The sequence below is a fragment of the Nomascus leucogenys genome, chromosome 9 (assembly GCF_006542625.1).
Source record: "Nomascus leucogenys isolate Asia chromosome 9, Asia_NLE_v1, whole genome shotgun sequence".
NCBI classification, from domain to species: domain Eukaryota; kingdom Metazoa; phylum Chordata; class Mammalia; order Primates; family Hylobatidae; genus Nomascus; species Nomascus leucogenys.
In genome coordinates this window covers 66,186,895-66,208,303 of record NC_044389.1, presented here as the reverse complement: position 1 = coordinate 66,208,303, position 21,409 = coordinate 66,186,895, and the positions used below count along the sequence as shown (strand labels likewise).

General features: G+C 43.7%; 1 protein-coding gene across 4 annotated transcripts in view; it reads left to right on the top strand.

Annotated features, from left to right (window-relative positions):
• The first annotated feature begins 5,178 nt into the window (after positions 1–5,178).
• The window catches only part of HPSE (heparanase), a 41,523-nt gene continuing 25,292 nt past the window's right edge, over positions 5,179–21,409 (top strand). For 2 of the 4 annotated variants that reach the window (XM_003265840.3, XM_003265839.3), the window contains exons 1-4: positions 5,179–5,260; positions 5,495–5,752; positions 17,187–17,332; positions 20,081–20,206. In XM_003265840.3, the coding sequence (XP_003265888.2) occupies positions 5,526–5,752; positions 17,187–17,332; positions 20,081–20,206 (499 nt within the window). In that variant the 5' untranslated portion in view covers positions 5,179–5,260; positions 5,495–5,525. Of the gene's footprint in view, positions 5,261–5,432; positions 5,753–17,186; positions 17,333–20,080; positions 20,207–21,409 lie in introns of those variants that run through there. The other 2 variants (XM_003265838.3, XM_012499335.2) reach the window with 2 other exon arrangements.

Sequence of the window (21,409 nt, the reverse complement as noted above, 5' to 3'; positions counted from 1 at the left end):
AACACAAAAATTAGCCAGGTATGGTGGCATATGCCTGTGGTCGCAGCTACTCTGGAGGCTGTGGCAGGAGGATCATTTCATCTTGAGAGGTGGAGGTTGCAGTGGGCTGAGATTATGCCACTGTATTCCAGCCTAGGTGACAAAGTAAGAGCCTGTCTCAAATAAATAATTTAATTTAATTTCATTAAACATTAATCTGATCCTATCACAGCACCCACCCCAGGCTTGAAGCCCTTTCAACGGCTTCTCATTGCTCTAAAAATACTGCAAGGCTCAGCAACCTTTGCTCCTACATCCCCAGCTGCCCCCTTGCTCTCTCTGATCCAGACACCCCAGCCTTCTCTCAGTCCCCTCACTCTCCATGCTCTCACACACCACAGGACCTTTCCACAGGCCATTCCCTTAGCCTTGAATGATTTCCCTCTACCTAGCTGTCTACTCACCTTTCATATCTTAAGTGTCACATCTTCAATGGCCCCTCTCCCCAAATCGAAATTCTACCTCATACACATGTAAAGCACCATGATCACCTTTGGAGCACCTATCACATTTGCAATTTCACTTTTGCGTGATATTTTTAAATTCATTATTATTATTATTATTATTATTTTGAGACAGAGTCTGTTTCTGCTGCCTAGGCTGGAGTACAATGGTGCAATCTTGGGTCACTGCAACCTCTGCCTCTCGGGCTCAAGCAATACTCCTGACTCAGCCTCCTAAGTAGCTGGGACCACAGGCACATGCCACCATGCCAGCTAATTTTTTGTATTTTGGGCAGAGATGGGGTTTCACTACGTTGCTAACGCTGGTCTTGAACTCTTGGAGTCAAGTGATCCACCTGCCTCAGCAGTGAGATTACAGGCATGAGCCACCACCATCCTGTGATTTTTAAAATACCTTCTACTTCCCCAGTAAGACTTTAGAGCAGAGGAACCATCCCTGCTTGCTGCTTACAGTTGCCTAGCTCAGTGCTTGGTACATAGTAGGCACCCAATAACTATTTGAATGAATAGATGAATAAACGAATATGTGAAAGCACCTTGTAGAACACCATGCATGCAATAGATGTTAACTTCCTTCCTTTCACCATTCAGCAAAAAATTTCTCTTAATTTCTCCTTGCTTTGAAATATAGTTTGATTGGCAAATAATTAAAAGCAAAACTTAACTTTAGAAAATCATAACCCAATAACTCAAAACACACATTTGTAACTATTTATTTGCCCAGAGATAACTACAAATGCCTTAAAGTTTGCCCCCATTCAGAGATTTCCACATTAGAAAAGTCTTAATTTTCTAAACAGACAAGTGATAAGATTATCATTTTCTAAAAATATCCTGAAATCAGTCTGTTGTTTTACAAGTGTTTGTAATTGTTGACAAGGTAAACCTTGTGTGAATCCCTAAAAACCCAATGCCAGTACTGAAAATCAATCCACAGACCACATGGAAATGATATCACATTATAATTATTTTTTGTATTTTTATGCATTTATTTTTTATTTATTAATATTTTTTGAGACAGAGTCTCACATTGTTGCCTAGACTGGAGTGCAGTGGCATGATCATGGCTCACTGCAGTCTCTATCTCCTGGGCTCAAGCAAGCTTCCCACCTTAGCCTATGAAGTAGCTGGTACTACAAGTGCATGCCACCATATCCAGCTAATTAAAAAACATTTTTTTTTTAGAGATGGGATCTTGCTATGTTGCCCTGGCTGGTTTCAAACTCCTGGGCCCAAGCAATTCTCCCTCCTCAGCCTCCCAAAGCACTGGGATTACAGGTGTGAGCCACTACACCCAGCCCTATAATTAATAAAGCATTCACATAAACTTTCTAGTTCATTTAAAATTTTTTATTTCTAAATCATTATCATCACATAATTTGTGAGTCCCTAAATCTGCGTGAGATAGTGGAAAAACTCTGGGCTTGGAATCAGAAAGCTGTAAATCTACTTTACAAGGTTATTGCAAAGATTAAGCAGGGGTAATAATTTTTTAAAAAATAATCTCTCATCTGTTAAACACATACCTCACATTGCAGATGGAGCTAGCTGTGTTACATTATTGTCAATTAGTTCTTTTAAAAAAAAGACTATGGGCCAGGCATGGTGGCTTATGCCTATAATCCCAGCACTTTGGGAGGCCGAAGTGGGTGGATCTCTGAGCTCAGGAATTTGAGACCAGCCTGGGTAACATGGAGAAACCCCATCTCTACCAAAAATGCAAAAAATTAACAGGGCATGGTGGGGCACACCTGTGGTCCCAGCTACTTGGGAGGCTGAGGTGGGAGGATTGCTTGAGTGTGGGAGGTGGAGGTTTCAGTGAGCCAAGATCACACCACTGTATTCCAACGTGGGTGACAGAGTGAGACCCTATCTCAAAAAAAAAAAAAATCCTATGAAATATGTATTATTACCCCTATTATACAGATGAAGAAATTGAGGCTCTTGGAGATTGACAATCCGGCCCAAGATTGTACATCCCATCAAGCTGCAGGCCTAAGATGCATGAAAAAGGGCTCTAGCTAGGATGTATATAGCTGTAACTTGCTATAAAAATTAAGATGTCTTATTATAAAATATCTCTGAAATGATAGTTCCTATTAATATTCCTATGTGTTCCTCCTTGCTATGTATCCATATCAGACATCCTTATCAGACATTGTAAATCAAACCAAATTAGAAGCAGGAGCAAGATCTCAGCCAACAGATCATCATGTATGCAAATTGGTTCTCTGCCCCCCTTTTTTGTTTTCCCAGTTTCTTTTCTTTTTCTTTTTTCTTTTTTCTTTTTTTTTTTTTTTTGACAGGGTCTTGCTCTGTCTCCCAGTGTGCAGTGGCGCGATCTTAGCTCACTGCAATCTCTGCCGCCCATGCAATTCTTATGTATCAGCCTCCTGAGTAGCTTGGATTATAGGTCTACGCCACCACTCCTGGCTACGCCATGTTGCCCAGGCTGGTCTTGAACTCCTGGACTCTAGTGATCTGCCTGCCTTGGCCTCCCAAAGTGCTGGGATTACAGGTGTGAGCCATCACACCCGGCCCCCAGTTTCCATATTAGTAACTCACATGTAGACCACAAGGATGTGCTATTTAGGAAACTTGCAATGGTCCACTTTTCAAATCACCCAAATATGTTAAAGAAATTGGTATGACCGGGCATGGCGCAGTGGCTCACGCCTGTAATCCTAGCACTTTGGGAGGCCGAGGCGGGCAGATCACGAGGTCAGGAGATTGAGATCATCCTGGCAAACATGGTGAAATCCCGTCTCTACTAAAAATAAAAAAAAAATTAGCCGGGCGTGGTGGCAGGCCCCGTAGTCCCAGCTACTCGGGAGGCTGAGGCAGGAGAATGGCGTGAACCCAGGAGGCAGAGCTTGCAGTGAGCCGAGATGGCACCACTGCACTCCAGCCTGGGCGACAGAGCGAGACTCCGTCTCAAAAAAAAAAAAGAAAGAAATTGGTATGACTGTTGACTCATAGCAGGAGGCAGGGGCATGCGGTGGGGTGTAAGATTAATGTCATGACAAATGTGGAAAAGAAACTTCTCCTGTTTTTCCAACTCCATGTCTGCTACCATATTATTACACTCTTCTGGTAGTGTGGTGTTTATGTGTGAATTTTTTTTCTTATATATACAGTAATTGTAGGATATGAACCTGATTCCAGTTGCAAAACTCACTATGAGCTTAGCTTTTAAGTTGCTTAAGAATAGGTAGATCTATGCAAATAATGATAATAATTATTATTATTTTAAGAGAGGGTCTCACTTTGTCACCCAGGCTGGAGTGCAGTGGTGTGATTAAGGGTCACTGCAACCTCCACCTCCCAGGCTCAAATAAACCTCCCACCTCAGCCTCCCCAGTAGCTGGAACCACAGGCACGGGCCACCATGCCTGGCTAATTTTTTGTATTTTTTGTAGAGATGGGGTTTCATCAGGTTGCCCAGGCTGGTCTTGAATTCCTGGGCTCAAGCAATCCTCCCACCTTGGCCTCCCAAAATACTGGTATCACAGGCATGATGGCATCACTAGCATCACATATCATTCCTGGCCTGATTTATGCAAATTAGATATGCATTTCAAAATAATCTATTTTTACTTGCTGTCTTATTGGTGGTACAATCTCAAGTGGAAAAATCTAAGGGTTTTGGTGTTATTTGCTTACTCAACCAATATTTATTAGACTCTTACTAAGCACCAAGCATGGTCACATGTCTGAGCTATGGCGAGCACAACGTATAAGACAAACTTAATCTCTGTTTTCGTGGAGCATATAATCTAGTAGATGAAGCCAATGTCGAGCAACATCACAATACTAACAAATTGAGGATGCTATGAGAGTGTCTAACAAATTGAGGATGCTATGAGAGTGTGCCATGGGGACTTCAGCTGCCTGGAGATTGAGAGAAAGCTTCCTTGAGGGAAGTTACATTTCAGCTGAAACACACTGCCATCTGCTCGAGGTTTTGTAACTGCATTCACATCCCGATTCTGACACTTCACCGAGTTACTGTCTCAGAGGTTGGGTCCGCATATGTAAAACAAGGACAGTATGCACTTGGCAGGGGTGTGAGAAGGGGAGAGAACACAAGTAAAGCACCTGTATCAGGCATACAGTAGGCACTAAGTGTGTGATGCTTGGTATGATTATACATCAATGTAAGCATCAAGGAAAAGCTGAAGAAAAGTCTGACCAACAGCGAAAGATAAATGCGCAGAGGAGAAATTTGGCAAAGGCTCCAAATTCAGGGGCAGTCCGTACTCCACACTTTGTATGGGGGCTTCAGGTCCTGAGTTCCAGACACTGGAGCAACTAACACTTTAAGACTGCTAAATATTGTCTTCAAGAGAAGTTGATAAAGAATTTTGGGTGGTTGATCTCTTTCTAGCTGCAGTTTAGCGTATGCCAAGGCCGGATTTTTTCAAGCAAAAGTAAAATACCTGAGAAACTGCCTGGCCAGAGGACAATCAGATTTTGGCTGGCTCAAGTGACAAGCAAGTGTTTATAAGCTAGATGGGAGAGGAAGGGATGAATACTCCATTGGCGGTTTTACTCGAGGGTCAGAGGGAGACCCGGCGCCACCAGAATGGGACCTGGAAGTGGGAAACGCTGGGTTCCCACGAGAGCGCGCAGAACTCGTGCGTCGGGAAGCCTGGTCCGGGATGCCCAGCGCTGCTCCCCGGGCGCTCCTCCCCAGGCCTCCCGGGCGCTTGGATCCCAGCCATCTCCGCACCCTTCAAGTGGGTGTGGGTGATTTCGTAAGTGAACGTGACCGCCACGGAGGGGAAAGCGAGCAAGGAAGTAGGAGAGAGCCGGGCAGGCAGGGCGGGGTTGGGTTGGGAGCAGTGGGAGGGATGCAGAAGAGGAGTGGGAGGGATGGAGGGCGCAGTGGGAGGGGTGAGGAGGCGTAACGGGGCGGAGGAAAGGAGAAAAGGGCGCTGGGGCCCGGCGGGAGGAAGTGCTCGAGCTCTCGACTCTCCGCTGCGCGGCAGCTGGCGGGGGGAGCAGCCAGGTGAGCCCAAGATGCTGCTGCGCTCGAAGCCTGCGCTGCCGCCGCCGCTGCTGCTGCTGCTCCTGGGGCCGCTGGGTCCCCTCTCCCCTGGCGCCCTGCCCCGACCTACGCAAGCACAGGACGTCGTGGACCTGGACTTCTTCACCCAGCAGCCGCTGCACCTGGTGAGCCCCTCGTTCCTGTCCGTCACCATCGACGCCAACCTGGCCACAGACCCGCGGTTCCTCATCTTCCTGGGGTAAGAGCCAGCCTCCTGGTCCTGCCTCCTTTCCTGTCCTCCTGACACCTATGTCTGCCCCGCCAGCCACTCTCCTTCTTTTGCGCGGAAACAACTTAACACCGGAACCTCCCCGCCTGTCTCTCCCCACCCCACTTCCCGCCTCTCATTCTCACTCTCTCTCCCTTACTCTCTGACCCCAAACCGCTTTTTGGGGGGTATCATTTAAAAAATAGATTTAGGGGTTACAAGTGCAGTTCTGTTCCATGGGTATATTGCATGGTGGTGACATCTGGGCTCTTAGTGTAACTGTCACCCTAATGGTGTACATTGTATCTAATAGGTAATTTCTCATCCCTCATCCCTCTCCCACCCTCCCACCTTTTGGAGTCTCCAGTGTCTGCTGTCACTAAGTCCATGTGTACACATTGTTTAGTCCCCACTCTAAATGAGCATTTTTGTTTCATTCATTCTGTAAGTGTTGAGTAAGCACCACCTAAGGTCAGGTATAAGTGGAAATTTGAAAAAGAAACTGCCCACTTGCCCCAGTATTTCCCTAGCCAAGAGGAGGGAAACCGGGCAGGTGCACCTGAAGGCCTGTGAGTGCTTTATTTGCTGTGCAGTGTAGGACAAGTAAGATTGTGCTAGGCTTCTGTATTTATAACTATGTTAGGAAGATTTCTTTTTCTTTTCTTTTCTTTTTTCTTTTCTTTTTCTTTTTTTTTTTTTTTTTTTAGGCAGGTGAAAAGGGCTTCATAGAACAGGAATAAAAATCTAAATATTCAATAAATGAGACCTAGGAGACTACTGCAGTGACTTACAAAGTCCTAATAAAAAGATGTCTCTCCAAAATGGGGCTGCAAAATGTGGTGCTGCCTTATCAGCTCTAAGTTTTTTTCTTACCTGAGAAAGAAGGAACCTGATGCAGGTTCAGGGCTCCTGCCCCATGAATGCAGGCTGACTCCAAGATGGGGAGCTACAGGGAAAATCCCAGGTCTTCTAGGCCTCTTATTTAGGCCCTGGGAGCCCCCAGAGATGGCCACATCTTGACCAGTCCAGGTAGAGGGAAAGATCACCATTATCTCACCTCTGTGTCAAATACCTAGATGCTGTCCTCCCTGAGCCCACACTATAGTTGCCAGCGCTAATTTAATGGGTAGTGTACTGGTTAAGAGATGGACAGACCATCCTGGCTTGACTCTCAGCTCTGGCAAAGATGAGTGACTTGGTTTTTGCATTTCTCTTGGCCACACCAACCTTGATTTCTTCAGCTGTAGAATGGAATTTCTCAAGCTTGCCTCAAGGATTATTGCCCGAGGATTTGATGATATGGTAAGAGCTTCACAGTGTTTGACCCATAGTAAGTGTTTGACGTTTCAAACGAATTGTTTCTTTCTAGGACATGGTGAGCATTTGGTAGCCATTCACCGGTTTTCTGTTTCTTTGGATCATAGTTAACCTCTCCTTTTCCCTGTGGCACTCGAATTTTCTGGTGGGGAAGAATCCTCACTTTTTGCCCTTCCCCTTAAGGGTAGGAAGCTGATACTAGGCAGCAACTAGTTGGGGGATAGGAAGATTGCTCCAGAGAAATGCTGAACCACAGGGCTCCAGATCTCAGGACCCCAGTCTTAGCTTGCTGGGGTGTGGGGCGGGGTGGAGGGGGTTTACTGAACATAGGTATGAAGTAGATGTCCATTTACTGAAATGTGAGGACCTGAGCCCTCTTCTGTTGCTGTAGCCAGCATATTCCCCAACCTCTCCCCAAGAAAGGACAGATGGGGGATCCCCCCTGGAGTAACAGGTCCAAAAGGAAAAACATACAGTATGACTTCCAGGATCTGGGTCTGATCACCCAGCAGTCAAGCTCCCCGCAATTGACTAACACCCCCGTAACACGTAGAACTTCCAATGTGCAATTTAGTAAGAATGATACCTTTATTCTTCTTAAATACATCTCTTCATTTCCCAGAGCACCCTTTTACCCCCCTCCTCTGCACCTTTTTGTCAGAGACTGGAGTATAATGAAATACCAAGAGAGCATAACATGGGATACATAAAACTTTTTTTCTGGTTTACAAAACAGTTTATTCTTGTCCATACGTGCTTCTGTCCAAGGCTGGCTGCTGTCTGTTCCAGCCCCCTTCCCTTGGAGAGGCCATCTGCCATACCTGCTCCCCAGAAGCATCGACAAGCACACCCAGAGTGTTATCTGCTAAGACCTAAAAGAGGGAGGAACGCCCTCTCCTCATCTAAGACCTAGCTTCTAAATTAGAGTGTGAGGCTCCATCTCCCCAGGAGGGGCATAGGGCCCAAGCAGCCCAGCCATCTCAGAAGACAACACTAAGCTTTGCAGGGGTCCAGAGTAGAGGAGAGTAAGATGCCTGTTATTTAATTTATTACAGTTCCTCAAAAGTGAAGATGTGTGGGCGGGATGGCAAGAGCTGAGCAGACGAAAGCTGAAGGAATAAGGAAAGAGAGGAAGACACAAACAGCTGACACTTCCTCAGTTCTTGTCATTTGCCTGGCCCTGTTCTAAGCACCTTCTAGGTATTAATCCATTTAGTCTTGGCTACAACACTATGAGGTGACTACTTTTATCATCCCCATTTTAAAAATGAAGGAATCGAGGCTCAGGGAGATTAGGTAACTTGGCCACAGTTTGAAACTAGACTCTCATCACATGAGATAATAGTGCCCATAAAAAGGGAAAGCAGATTATATTTTTTAAAGGAAAGAGAGTAGGATATGGTAGAAAAAGATTGTTTGGAAAGGAATCGAGAGACTGATATAATGAAAAGGAGCATTCACATGAGAGTAACAGTATGAGGGCCCAAACCTTCATATAAGATACTTCAAAGAGGCCTAAGCAAACTTAGTCATGTGGTGTGGTTCTAGTCTCCATGATGGCAAATACATTGTGTACAGCCCAACTGCACACAAAACTTAAATACCAATGATAGAGCAATCTAAAATTTGAAAAAAAAATCCTTCAATTTGTCGTCTTCCCAGAGAGACTTAATCAAGAAACCAATCAAAATACTTCCTAAGCCTAACTGTGTGCAGAACTCCAAAGAGAGCCCGGCCCTAAATCAACACTGTCCAATGGAAATATAATGTGGGCCTCATATGCAAGGTCATATGTAATTTTAAATTTTCTAGTAGCCATATTAAAAAGGTAAAAAGAAACAAGTGAAATTAATTTTAATAATTTTATTTAGTTCAATATATCCAAAATGTTTTCTCAGCATGTAATCAATATAAAAATATTAATGAGATATTTATTATTCCTTTTCTCAAACCAAGTCTTTTCTATAATCTGGCGTGTATTACTTACAGCACTTATCAGACTATATTTCTTTATTTCTTTTTTTTTTTCCGAGACAATTTTGCTCTTGTCACCCAAGCTAGAGTACAATGGCGTTACCTCGGCTCACTGCAACCTCCGCCTACCAGGTTCAAGTTATTCTCCTGCCTCAGTCTCCCAAGTAGCCGGGACTAGAGGCATGCGCCACCACGCCTGGTTAATTGTGTATTTTTAGTAGAGACAGGGTTTCACCATGTTGGCCAGGCTAGTCTCAAACTCCTGACCTCAGGTGATATGCCCACCTCGGCCTCCCAAAGTGTTGGGATTACAGGCATGAGCCACTGCACCCGGCCCGGCCTCAGATTAACTGTATTTCAAGCGCTCAGTAGCCACATATAGCTAGTGCTGTGGTAGTGGACAGTACAGATCTGCATTTCAGTTAAGACACATATACAAGCATAGTCCACTAATGCACAGTAAAAAAAAAGTATAGTGCTGAGTCAGTGGTAGAAGTCCTAACTACTGCAGAGCAAAAGTGGTACAAACAGCAATCTCAGTGATCATGCAACCATGCTTGCTTTTCATTGCAATTTGCTTATTTTTCTTCAGCAAAGTTTATCCATTTTTGCCAGTTCAATAAATATTTACTGATAAAAACATTCAATATTAGATTCTTGCATCTTCATAAACAGAGTTGCTTTTTACATTTAGAAAATTACTTATCAATGTTTAACACACGTTTTGATAACCAGTGTTGGAAAGAGGCACAGACTCCCCATGTGCCTATTGATGGCAGAAATATCCGCAGCCAAAGGGAAACAAAGGGCTGGGGACAGTCACACACCTCATGTCTCCTAACTCCTGGGAAGTGCTGTCCTTCTGATTTTTTATTATTCCCTTCCCCACTATCCCTATCCACTGTGCCCTGGAGCCCTTTGCAGGGTAACCCTGCTCTGTCCTCCTCACAGAATATCTCCTCTACCTCCTTGTCCAAGCTACAACTTGGCTCTTCTCTGAAGACACTGTCTTCCCTGTAGCCGTTTTGAGTAACGGCTGCATATTCTCCCATAGTCCAGTTCTTTTCCTGTTCTCCAGGACGACAGCCCACTAGTTTGAAGTCCATACTGCTGTAGTTCAAATCCCTTTTGACTTGTTACCTTGGGCAAATTACCTCCTTTTGTTCAGGTTCCTTGTTTGTAAAATGACGATAATAATGCCATTTGCTTCATTGGGTTATTTTGAAATTAAGTGAAAGAAGGCGGGTAGCTTCCCTACACACTCAGTTTGGACTAGCCTGATGTGCATTACGGGTGATGCCATGACTCAGTGTGTGGTTCCTCATCTCCACATCTGGCTCTCATCCAGTGCTCCTGCTCATGGCACTCTGTCCCCCTCTTACTTACTCCCCCTTATTAACTGAAGACTGGCACTGATCTCACAGTTTCCTCTCCACTTCCAAGTCTCACCATCATCCTAGATGACTTCAAGTTACCTAGATAAACTGTCTTAGTTTCTTCACTCTCACATTTTTTTTTATATGTTGTAACAGATAATGTTACACTCAAGTTGTAAGAGAACCAGCTTGTCCAGCTCAAGAAATGTATGCATTTTGTCTCAACTCTGTATTCAGTGACATCCTGTGGGTATCTGGAAATCAGCCATGGTGAGAATATTTACCATGGAAATTGGCAAATACTAAAAGGCAGGGCACCTTTTTTCTGAGAGCCAGACCACAGCTCTTCTACTCCATAGCACCCATCATAACAATTTTTAAATACCTCCACTGAACGGCTTCTTCCTCTCTCTACTTCTTCCATATCTGATTTGAGCTTCTTAATTTATCATGTGAACCACTCTTGTGATAATAACCCCAAATCCCTGTTCCATTGCTCTTCCTGCTAAAATCCTAAACCTGGTTTAGTCCAACCATATTTTCTCTCTTTGGAATCTATAGGGTGGCCCAAAAACCTGGAAATGGAAATATATTACTTATTAATTTTAATGTATATTAATAAGCCATTTTAATGCCTCATTTCCAGTCTCAGTGGCCACCCTGTATAGCTGGGCTATTGAGCTCTTGTGGGAGGAGGGAGTGGACAGTCTCCCAGCCACATAGACGGATGTTGCACCAAACATTTTTTAGCTTCCAGACTTCCCTGGCCCTTTGTGTTACCCTTAACTCTCCATTTCTCTGCCGTTCACATTCTCTACTTTTTAAAAATCTCTGACTCCACCTTCACCTTATCATTCTTAGCACATGACCATACTTCTGCTTCCCAAAGAAAATGAGCAATTACTTCCTTTTCCTTTTCCTCCTGTCATCAAATCTACAGACATGTCATGCCTAAGTCCAGCTTTCCTCCTTTCTCTGATCTCAGTCTGCTTCTTCCAGTTCTGCTCTGAATCCCGTCCCCAAGGACTTTGCTCTATCAGTCACCTCTTCCCTCTCCTGTATCTTCAACTCCTCCCTTTTTACTGGCTTCTTCCTCTCAGCATAGAAGCATCCCCAAGCCTTTCCCATCTCAATTACCTCCTTGCACACGTGCCTCTGCAGAAACCACCCCGTTTCTTCCCTCCCCTCGGCAGCCTGTTCTTCCTGTTCTGCCCTCATGATGGCACCATCATTGTGTCACTAAAATCAATCCCTCCAACAACATCAATGACCTTCCTTTGTTGGGAAACCTAATAAACACTTTATCTTATTTGGTCTTTGTTATGGGTTGAATGAGGTCACCCCGAAATCCATATTAGAAGTCCTAACCCCCAGTACCTCAGAATGTGACTTTATTTGGGAATAGGGTCATTGCAGATGTTATTAGTTAGGATGAGGTCATACTGGAATGTGGTGGGTTCCTCATCTAATATGACTGATGTCCTTATAACAAGGAGAAATTTGGAGACAGACACGCACATAGGGAGAATACCATGTGATGACAGGAGTTATGGAGTTGGAGTCAAAAAGCTATGAGAACTTAGGAGAAAGACCTGGAACAAATCCTTTCCTGTGCCTAGAGAGGGAGTATGGCCCTGCTACTACCTTGATTTCAACTTTTCGGCTTTTCGGAACTGTAAGACAATACATCTCTGTTGTTTGAACCAATTAGTTTGCAGTACTCTGCTACTGCAGCCCTAACAAACTAATACAGTCTCTTGGAGGCATTTGGCAAGGTTGACAATGGAAGCACTTTCTTACCCCTTTAGGTCTGTCGCCTTTCTTGTTGGGGGGTGTTCTCTAACAATTCCTCTCCATCTCTCTCTCTCTAGTTTGTCTTAAACGGTGGTGTTCCTCAGACTTCTGACCTAGGCCCTCTTTTCACTTCACATATTCCCCTGGGTGGTCTCACCCACTTCCAGAAATTACTTAAATTACTGCTCATGCAGTGCTATGCTGGAAACTGTTTAACAACTGGCTCTCTGGGAAGAGGGGAGACTGGTTGATGGTTTTTGCTGATTTCTGTGGTGTAAATACTCCCTCCATGGCCAATTCCAAACTGCCAACAGTTTAACAACTGGCTCACAAATTTTCTCCAAATTTAACATTTGGCTTTCACAGGCCAACAACGTGGTACAGCCGACTCCAGCACACCTCTGCTTTTGTGTCAGAGAGAAGTAACTTATTTTTGTACAAAAGGTAAAATAAAAACACCTGCAGGCCCCCTTTTTTTCCTTAACAAACTGCTCTAGAAATAGAATAGCTGAAGCTTCTTTCATGCGTTCATCTGTTATTTCCCTGTCACTGTGGTGGTGGGATTATTTTTCCTTTATTTTTCTTGTATATGATTGAAATAATGTACTTTTGATCAATTTTAGTTTTATGGCATGTTTTGCAGCCATATTAAATCTAGTTTTTGTCAGAGGGCTTCAATATTATTTTCTCAAAACAAGAAAATATTTCATCGCAAAGGAAACAAACAAAAAGGTCCTTAATACCAAAACTTTGAAATGTGATTTCTTGTACGTGGCAGTGTCCACGTGGTAAACCCAAACAGTATTGGGTTTTCATTTTGTTCAGGAAAGTCTTTGTCCGGCCACGACTTACCCTTACATCAGGCGGGCCTTGCTCATTCATTAAGTATTTATTAAACACCAGCGGTGTGCCAAGTACTTATCTAGGTGTCGGGTAGATTCTGATAAGTCAGTTAGGTCCCTGCTCTTAGGGAGCTTGCAGCAGAGATGGGGGCTGCAGTAGAGAGTAAGCCAGGGAAATGAAAAAGGAAGCTGATTTCAGAGAGTGATGAATGCTATGAAGAAAATGAAGGCAGGGCAGTGTGATGGAGAGCGACCCAAGGTGGTACAGTTTGTACCTCTAAGGACCAGGCTGTGACCCAGGTCACGCGCAGATGCCCGTCATGTGATGCCACAGCTCCTTTTCCAGGTGCTCGTTTCCTCTCACTTCCCAGTCTCTTGCCCAGCCGCCACTGCTTACAAATACAGCTAGAGGAATCTAAATGAGGTTCCTCTATCATCAAACCCAATCAAAATGCCAAGAAACAGAATCAGTGCCTGGCTGAAGGCAGTGGAACAGGGCCAGCCTGGAGTGGTTCTCTCTGAGGAAGTTCCTCATCTTGGTTTTAGGGCCATGCCTTGTGACCTGTGAGCTAGGGGTTGCCAGTCCCTGACATTTCTACTGAGGACTCGCCTGTCTATATTCCCAGCCTGTATGTGTTTCCTGAGTTCCAGACACACAGGGCCAAGCGCCTGATGGATGGAAGTATGTTTTTTGGTGTTCCATTGGTATCTCAAATTCTACAAAACTTAGCGCCCCTTCTCTTCCTTGTTCCTCCCCATCTTCAGTCTATCACCTGTTCCTCATCCAGCAAATGATATTACCATCTTCCAAGGAGCTTCCCAGGAGTAATCCTTGACTCCTCCTCAACATTGAATTAATAATCAAATCTAGGCCAGGTGCAGTAGCTCACGCCTATAATCCCAGCACTTTGGGAGGCTGAGGCGGGTGGATCATTTGAGGCCAGGAGTTCAAGACCAGCCTGGCCAACAAGGTGAAACCTGTCTCATTTAAAAAAAGTTATTTTAAGAACTCAAATCTATTATTTCTATCTCTAAGTGTGTCTTGAATTTCTCCATCTCTCTCCATCTCTGAGCTGTTACCTTACCTCAGTCCATCACGTTTTGTCTACGTTAACATGACCAGAGTCTTGTTCCTTCTCTTCAGTTATTTGTACAGCAGCCTGTGATTCCTTTCTAAAATAAATCTGGTGAGGTCACTCCAGCTGCTTCAGATCCTTCCATGGCTCACTGTTGCCCTCATATAAAGTTGGCACTCCCCGACATGTGGCTTACGGGGCCCTCCGTGATGCGGCCCTATTTGCCTCTCCATTCTGTTCTCTCCCAGCCTCTCTACCCCCATCTCTAGGCACCAACCACACCCTTCTGCTCGTCAGTGGTGCCAGCTTCTCTTCTATCTCTGGTCTTTGCGCAGACTTTTCCCTTCACCTGGAATGCTTTCTTCAATCCTACCCCACTCTCTTTAATCTAGATAAGGTTTATTCTTTTTGAATGTCTAGCAGTGAAACCATTTCCCCTGAAAAACCTTCTCTAACCAACCCCCTGCCTTTAGCCCAAGGTCTAGATTAGGAGTCCCTCTGAATGTTTCCATTGCATTTTTAAAGAATTGCCTATTTACTTGTTCGTGTCTATCACTAAACTATAAATTGTATGAGAATAGCCATTATCTCTGCCTGGTTCACCATTCATCTCCAGCAACTGGCATAATGCCTGGCAGACTCAGCCTGCAACAAATATTTGTTGAATAAATTAGCAGATGGCTTTATCTCCTTGAGTAAATCTTGTTTTTTTCACATATTAAAACAGACACACAGGCCAGGTGCGGTGGCCCATTCCTGTAATCCCAGCACTTTGGGAGGCCAAGGCGGTCGGATCACCTGAGTTCAGGAGTTCAAGACCAGCCTGGCCAACATGGTGAAACCCCATCTCTACTAAAAATACAAAAATTAGCTGGGCATGGTGGTGGGTGCCTGTAGTCCCAGCTACTAGGGAGTCTGGGGCAAGAGAATCACTTGAACCCAGGAGGCAGAGGCGGCAGTGAGCCGAGATCATGCCACTGCACTCCAGCCTGGGCGACAGAGTGAGACCCTGTCTCAAAACACACACACACACACACACACACCCCAACTTGTATAATTTAAAATATAACGTGCTTGTTATGGAACACTTGTAAAATACAGGAAAATAATGAAAAAGTCTACCATCTAGCTTACCACATAATGACCATTGCTATCATCCTGGCATAATTCTCTCCTGTATATAAATATATATTCTTTTATTGTTAAAATTACACTATGAGTACTATTTATTTTATTGTGGCAAAATACGCAAAACCTAAAATCTTGCCATTTTAACCATTTTAGGGTGTGCAGTTTGGGGCATTCACCACACTCACATTGTTGTGCAAATATCACCACTATCTCAGAACTTTTTCATCTTCCCAAATTGAAACTCTGTACCCATTAAACAATAGTGCATCCTCTGTTTTCCCCTCCCTACAATTTATTTTTATTTGGGTTTGTACCAAACTGAAAAAAGCTGCTTCTTCCTTACTTAGTTCGGATCAGCATTTCCATTTATTTAGCCGTGGTTTTGAGGTCTTCTGTTTTCTTAGTTTTGCTCATGTAAATATTTATGAACATCCTCATCTTTTTCAGGGAGGGGATTATAGATCATTCTAATTCCATTTTCTAGCATTTGGTACCATTCTAAGCACATAATAGGCACTCATTCAGAGCATTTTTGGCTTGACAGAATATGCATTTAGAATTGTTCAAATTAGAGGTGTCAATGATGGGAATTAGAGTACTATATAATTCTAAGTCATTTGACTTAAATACAAAAGAATGATTTTCCTTGGTGGGGAATGGTGAAAGGAGGCAGGAGTTAAGAAGAGGAGAAGAGATCCTAAGTCATTTATAAACTGCTCTGGAAACACTGGTGTGTGAAGACTTTTTAAAAAGTCGTTCACCAAATTGTGTGTGTGTGTGTGTTTTAAATAGACACAGTATTTTTTTGTGTGTGTGTTTTATTTTTTAGAGCAGTTTTAGGTTCACAGCAAAATTGAATGGAAGGACAGTGATTTCCCATAAACCCCCTGCCCACACACATGCATAGCCTCCCTCAATATCAACATCCCCACCAGAGAGGTGTTTGCTCTAGTTGATGAACCTACACTGACACATCATTATCACCCAAAGTCCATAGTTCACGGCAGGGTTCACTGTTGGTGTACATTCTATGTGTTTGAGCAAATGTATAATGACATGTATCCACCATTATAGTAACATACAGAGTATTCTCAGTGCCCTACAAATCCCCTGTTCTCCACCTATTCATCCCTCCCTCTCTGCATTTCCACCCCCAGCCCCTGGTAACCGCTGATCTTTTTACTGTCCCATAGTTTTGGACAATCTAGTTTTCAGACAGACACAGAGCTGTCTTTCCCTTAGTTTCCATTCTGTCATTTCTTTCTCCCCATCAATCATAAAAGGCTATGAGGTTTTTTTTTAAGTGTTGAACACTATCCTACTTGTCAAGTTAAAACATAAGCTCCTGGCTGGGTACAGTGGCTCATGCCTGTAATCTCAGCATTTTGGGAGGCTGTGGCAGAAGCATCACTTGAAGCCAGGAGTTCGAGACCAGCCTGGGCAACAAAGCAAGACCCCATCCCTACACACACACACACACACACACACACAAGCTCTTGCCAGAATTAGAGCTGCAAATTGCCCTCAGGTGCCTAGAAGATCAGTCCTTCAATTAGATTCAGATTGAGATGCTTCCTCTTTTAAACAATGATTCCCTTTCTATCATGCCCAATAAGAAAACAAATAAAAATTAAACAATACTGCCTGTAATCTCAGCTACCCAGGAGGCAGAAGCACAAGAATTGCTTGAACCCGGCAAGCAGAGGTTGCAGTGAAGTGAGATTGTGCCACTGCACTCCAGCCTGGGAAACAGAGCAAGAGTCTATCTCAAAAACAAAACAATGTGATTTCCTCCTCTAAGTCTTGCACAGGGAAATGTTAAGAAATAGGTCCACCAGGAAAGAAGGAAGGAAGAATGTTTGACTAGATCATCTGGGAAAAAATAGTTATACTTTCTTACTTGTCTTCCTAACAGTTCTCCAAAGCTTCGTACCTTGGCCAGAGGCTTGTCTCCTGCGTACCTGAGGTTTGGTGGCACCAAGACAGACTTCCTAATTTTCGATCCCAAGAAGGAATCAACCTTTGAAGAGAGAAGTTACTGGCAATCTCAAGTCAACCAGGGTGAAAATTTTTAAAGATTAACTCTATATTTTAATTAATGTCAGTCCGTCATGAGAATGCTTTGAGAAAACTTATTTCTCACACCTAACAATAAGAGATTAACTTCCTCTCCCCTCATCTGACCTGTGGAGGAACCTGAACAAAGGGAGGAGGCAGTGGGCAGGTTTCCTCATCATGATGTTTGTCATGTTCACTGTGAGGCCTCACAAAAAAAAAAAAAGATGTCCTGGATATAACTGAGAGCTCATTGTACAGGAAATATTAATAAAACAGTGATTGTAGCTGAAGAATAGAACTGCTTGGAGGGAGCAAGTGGGTAGAATCGCATCAAACTAAAGAGAGTATTTCTAGCCAAAGACACAATGATAGATTGAAGGATATTTATTCTAAAAATAGAATATGGGTGAAAGAGATCCGTGGACTTCTGGGCACCAACGTTAGATTCTGATTTTAGCAAGCTTGTCAGGGGATTCTGATATTGAAAGTCTGTGGCCTTCACCTGAGAAACCTGCCCTAGTGAGCCATGAAAATTTGTCCTGTCGTTCAGAAGTGCTGTCAGACATCAAATGGAAGTTAAATCATATCTTAACAATTACTAGGATAGGCGCAGTGACTCATACCTGTAATCCTGTAATCCCAACACTTTGGGAGGCTGAGGCAGGAGGATCACTTGAGCCCAGGAGTTTGGGACCAGCCTGGGCAACATAGAGAGACCTTGTCTCTATTTTTTAATAATTTAAAAAGCAAAAAATACTGAAAATATTGTATACACCACTGAATTATAATAACGTGTATATAATGTATATATTATGAGGAATATTTGATTATTTCATATATTATATCTTTTCCTTCTGTTTATTTTCTCCAGTTATGAAGTACTTAGAACAATTCATCAGTAGTTGGGGCTAAATTGACAGAATAGTAATCAGAGAAAATAGAAAAAGACAGATGGGTTATCTTTGAATACCAGGTTGGAATTGTTTATGGGTTTGTTTTTTGTTTTGGGGGCGTTTTTTTAGACAGAGTCCCACTCTGTTGCCCAGGCTGGAGTGCAGTGGCACAATCATGGCCCGCTGCAGCCTTGACCTCTTGGGCTCAAGCGATCTTCCCACCTCAGTCTCCTGAGTAGCTGGGACCACAGGTGCATGTCACCACACTCGGCTAATTTTTTTATTTTTTGTAGAGACAGTCTTTCTATGTTATCCAGGCTGGTCTCAAACTCCTGCACTCAAGTGATCCTCCTGCCTTGGCGTCCCAAAGTGTTGGGATTATAGGCATAGCCACCACACCCGACCTACTTTCTGTTTAGACTTGGCCCTTTCCCACCAGTCATTTGTGTCCAAAATATCTCATAAGTGTAGACAGGAAACTGTCCTTTGCTCATCAGTTTTCTTCATCCTGTGTCTAGGGGGATGGTTGGTGGGGGAAACTGGGGTTATCCAAGTTCCTCTGAAACATCCTCTGTGAGCCCAGGGATGGGTGAGGCACCAGCCACCAGCGAGTCAGTGTGCAGCTTTCCAGAAAGGAAGTCATCAGCCAGTCAGCCAGCCCTGGCAGCCAGCACCAGGAGACCCTGCTGTCTTGTGATAAAGAAATGGTCTGCCTGACAGGATGGGGTGGATTTTTCTTTTTTCTCTTTTCTTTTTTTTTTTTTTTTTTTTGAGACAGGGTCTGGCTCTGTCGCCTAGGCTGGAGTACAATGGCAGGATCTTGGCTCACTGCAGCCTCTGCCTCCCAGGCTCAAGCTATCCTCCCACCTCGGTCTCCCGAGTAGCTGGGACCACAGGCATACACCACCACACCCAGCTAAGTTTTCGTATTTTTAGTAGAGATAGTGTTTTACTACGTTGTCCAGGCTAGTCTCGAACTCCTGAGCTCAAGCTATCCATCCGCCCTCAGCCTCCCAAAGTGCTGGAATTACAGGCATGAGCCACTGTGCCTGGCCAGGGTGGATTTTTTCAAGTGCACATGTTGTGGTCCCAGAAGCTCTGATAGTACCAAATTCAAAGGGAAAAAAAGTCAACGGTTCCCACCCATCCTACCTCCCATGATGGCAAGAGGCCACACTGCAGATACAGTCCATGTAAAACAAATTGCTATGGATTTTGAAAGTGAACCTTAAGAGAACTGCACTATGTTTTCTTCATTAGAGTTCTCTGGTAATTTCAAGCTTTTTTTTTTTTTTTTTTAGACAGCGTCTCACTTTGTTGCCCAGTGTCACCCAGGCTGGAGTGCAGTGACGCAATGTCAGCTCACTGCAACCTTCGCCTCCTGGGTTCAAGTGATTCTTCTGCCTCAGCTTCCCGAGTAGCTGTATTTTAGTACAGATGAGGTTTCACCATTTGGCCAGGCTTTTCTCAAACTCCTGACCTCAAGTGATTCACCCATCTCAGCCTCCCAAAGTGCTGGGATTACAGGTGTGAGCCACCGCACCCGGCCAGTAATTTCAAGCTTCTGAGGAGCCCTCTGAATTGTTAAATAACTTGAAGCTATGTCCAACATATCCATCTTCAGTGTATGTTCAGTATTTCCTAGGAAACCTGCCCTTGGTTGTTTTCTTTGTGGTGATTCATGAGCCGGCAAATTTGACATGTGTTACAGAATATATCTTTCCTCTGCTCTCCTACCTCATAACCAGAACTTAATTATCCTGCTTTAGTCACATAAATAGCTAACTAAATAAATATATGGGATTTCGGCCTGCTCACTGTGAAAACAGACCCTCTAAATGATCTCTTCCACTTGCAGATATTTGCAAATATGGATCCATCCCTCTTGACGTGGAGGAGAAGTTACGGTTGGAATGGCCCTACCAGGAGCAATTGCTACTCCGAGAACACTACCAGAAAAAGTTCAAGAACAGCACCTACTCAAGTAAGAAACGAAAGGCACCCTAGAGATGTTCCAGCCCCAAAGATATTTGAATAGGTTGGACTCGGACACCAATCTAGCAAGTCCTATGGAAGCTGTATAAAGCTGAAAATACTGAAGCATTTCCCAAATGGGAAATCCTGAACTCAAAACTCGTTTTTTTGTTTGTTTGTTTTTTCTTCATCTGACATTGCTTAGTAGCCATAGAATGAAAGATAAATCAATCGTTCATGACTGACAATGACCTTCAGTGCTCTAAAAAACTAGGGAGTCAAGGAAAACATGAATATATTCCTCATGTAAAATTAAAATACAGACATATAAAGGGCAAAACATGAACATCATTCATACTTTGAGGTCCATCCCCCTCCCAGAAATAACCCCCAGCATGCATTGGTTTAGAGCATTAGGCAGGAGGGCCCTGAGTCACTCCAGACAGTCTTGGCAACCAAGCAGCATTCTCTTTTTGTTTCCTCTGTGGCTTTTGCAAACACAGGGCTAGCTCAGCTACCCATTATTATATTTTCAGTCACTAAAACAGTCTTCCAGTCTTCAAATTAGGATGACATTGTCACATGGGGCTTTAAAGCAAGTGAAACAAGGAACCCTTTTTTTTTTTTTTGAGACGGAATCTCGCTCTTGTCGCCCAGCCTGGAGTGCGATGGCGCAATCTCGGCTCACTGCAACGTCTGCCTCCCGGGTTCAAGAGAGTCTCCTGCCTTAGCCTCCTATTCATTATGAGGAATATTTGATTATTCAGTTCCTGTAGGGTAAAGATATTACCCCAATCATATTATTGATTATTGAGTAGCTGAGATTACAGGTGCCTGCCACCACAACTGGCTAATTTTTTGTATTTTTTAGTAGAGACAGGGTTTCACCATGTTGGCCAGGCTCCAGGCTGGTCTCGAACTCCTGACCTCAGGTGATCCACCCACTTCGGCCTCCCAAAGTTCTGGAATTACAGGCGTGAGCCACCACTCCTGGCCACAATCCTTTTTTAACTATGAAATATATTTTTATCTGAAGTTTGATGTTTATACCCAACTGAGGGATGGTGTTCCCATATCTCAGTTAAGGAAATAACCTGCTCAGATACTTTAAGCTCTTCTTTTGACTTTTGAAAATAAATTATCTTGAAGTTACTATACTTTGTTTGGGTTAGTTAACATTATTTAAAGTATATTATTTTAATTAATAAATTAT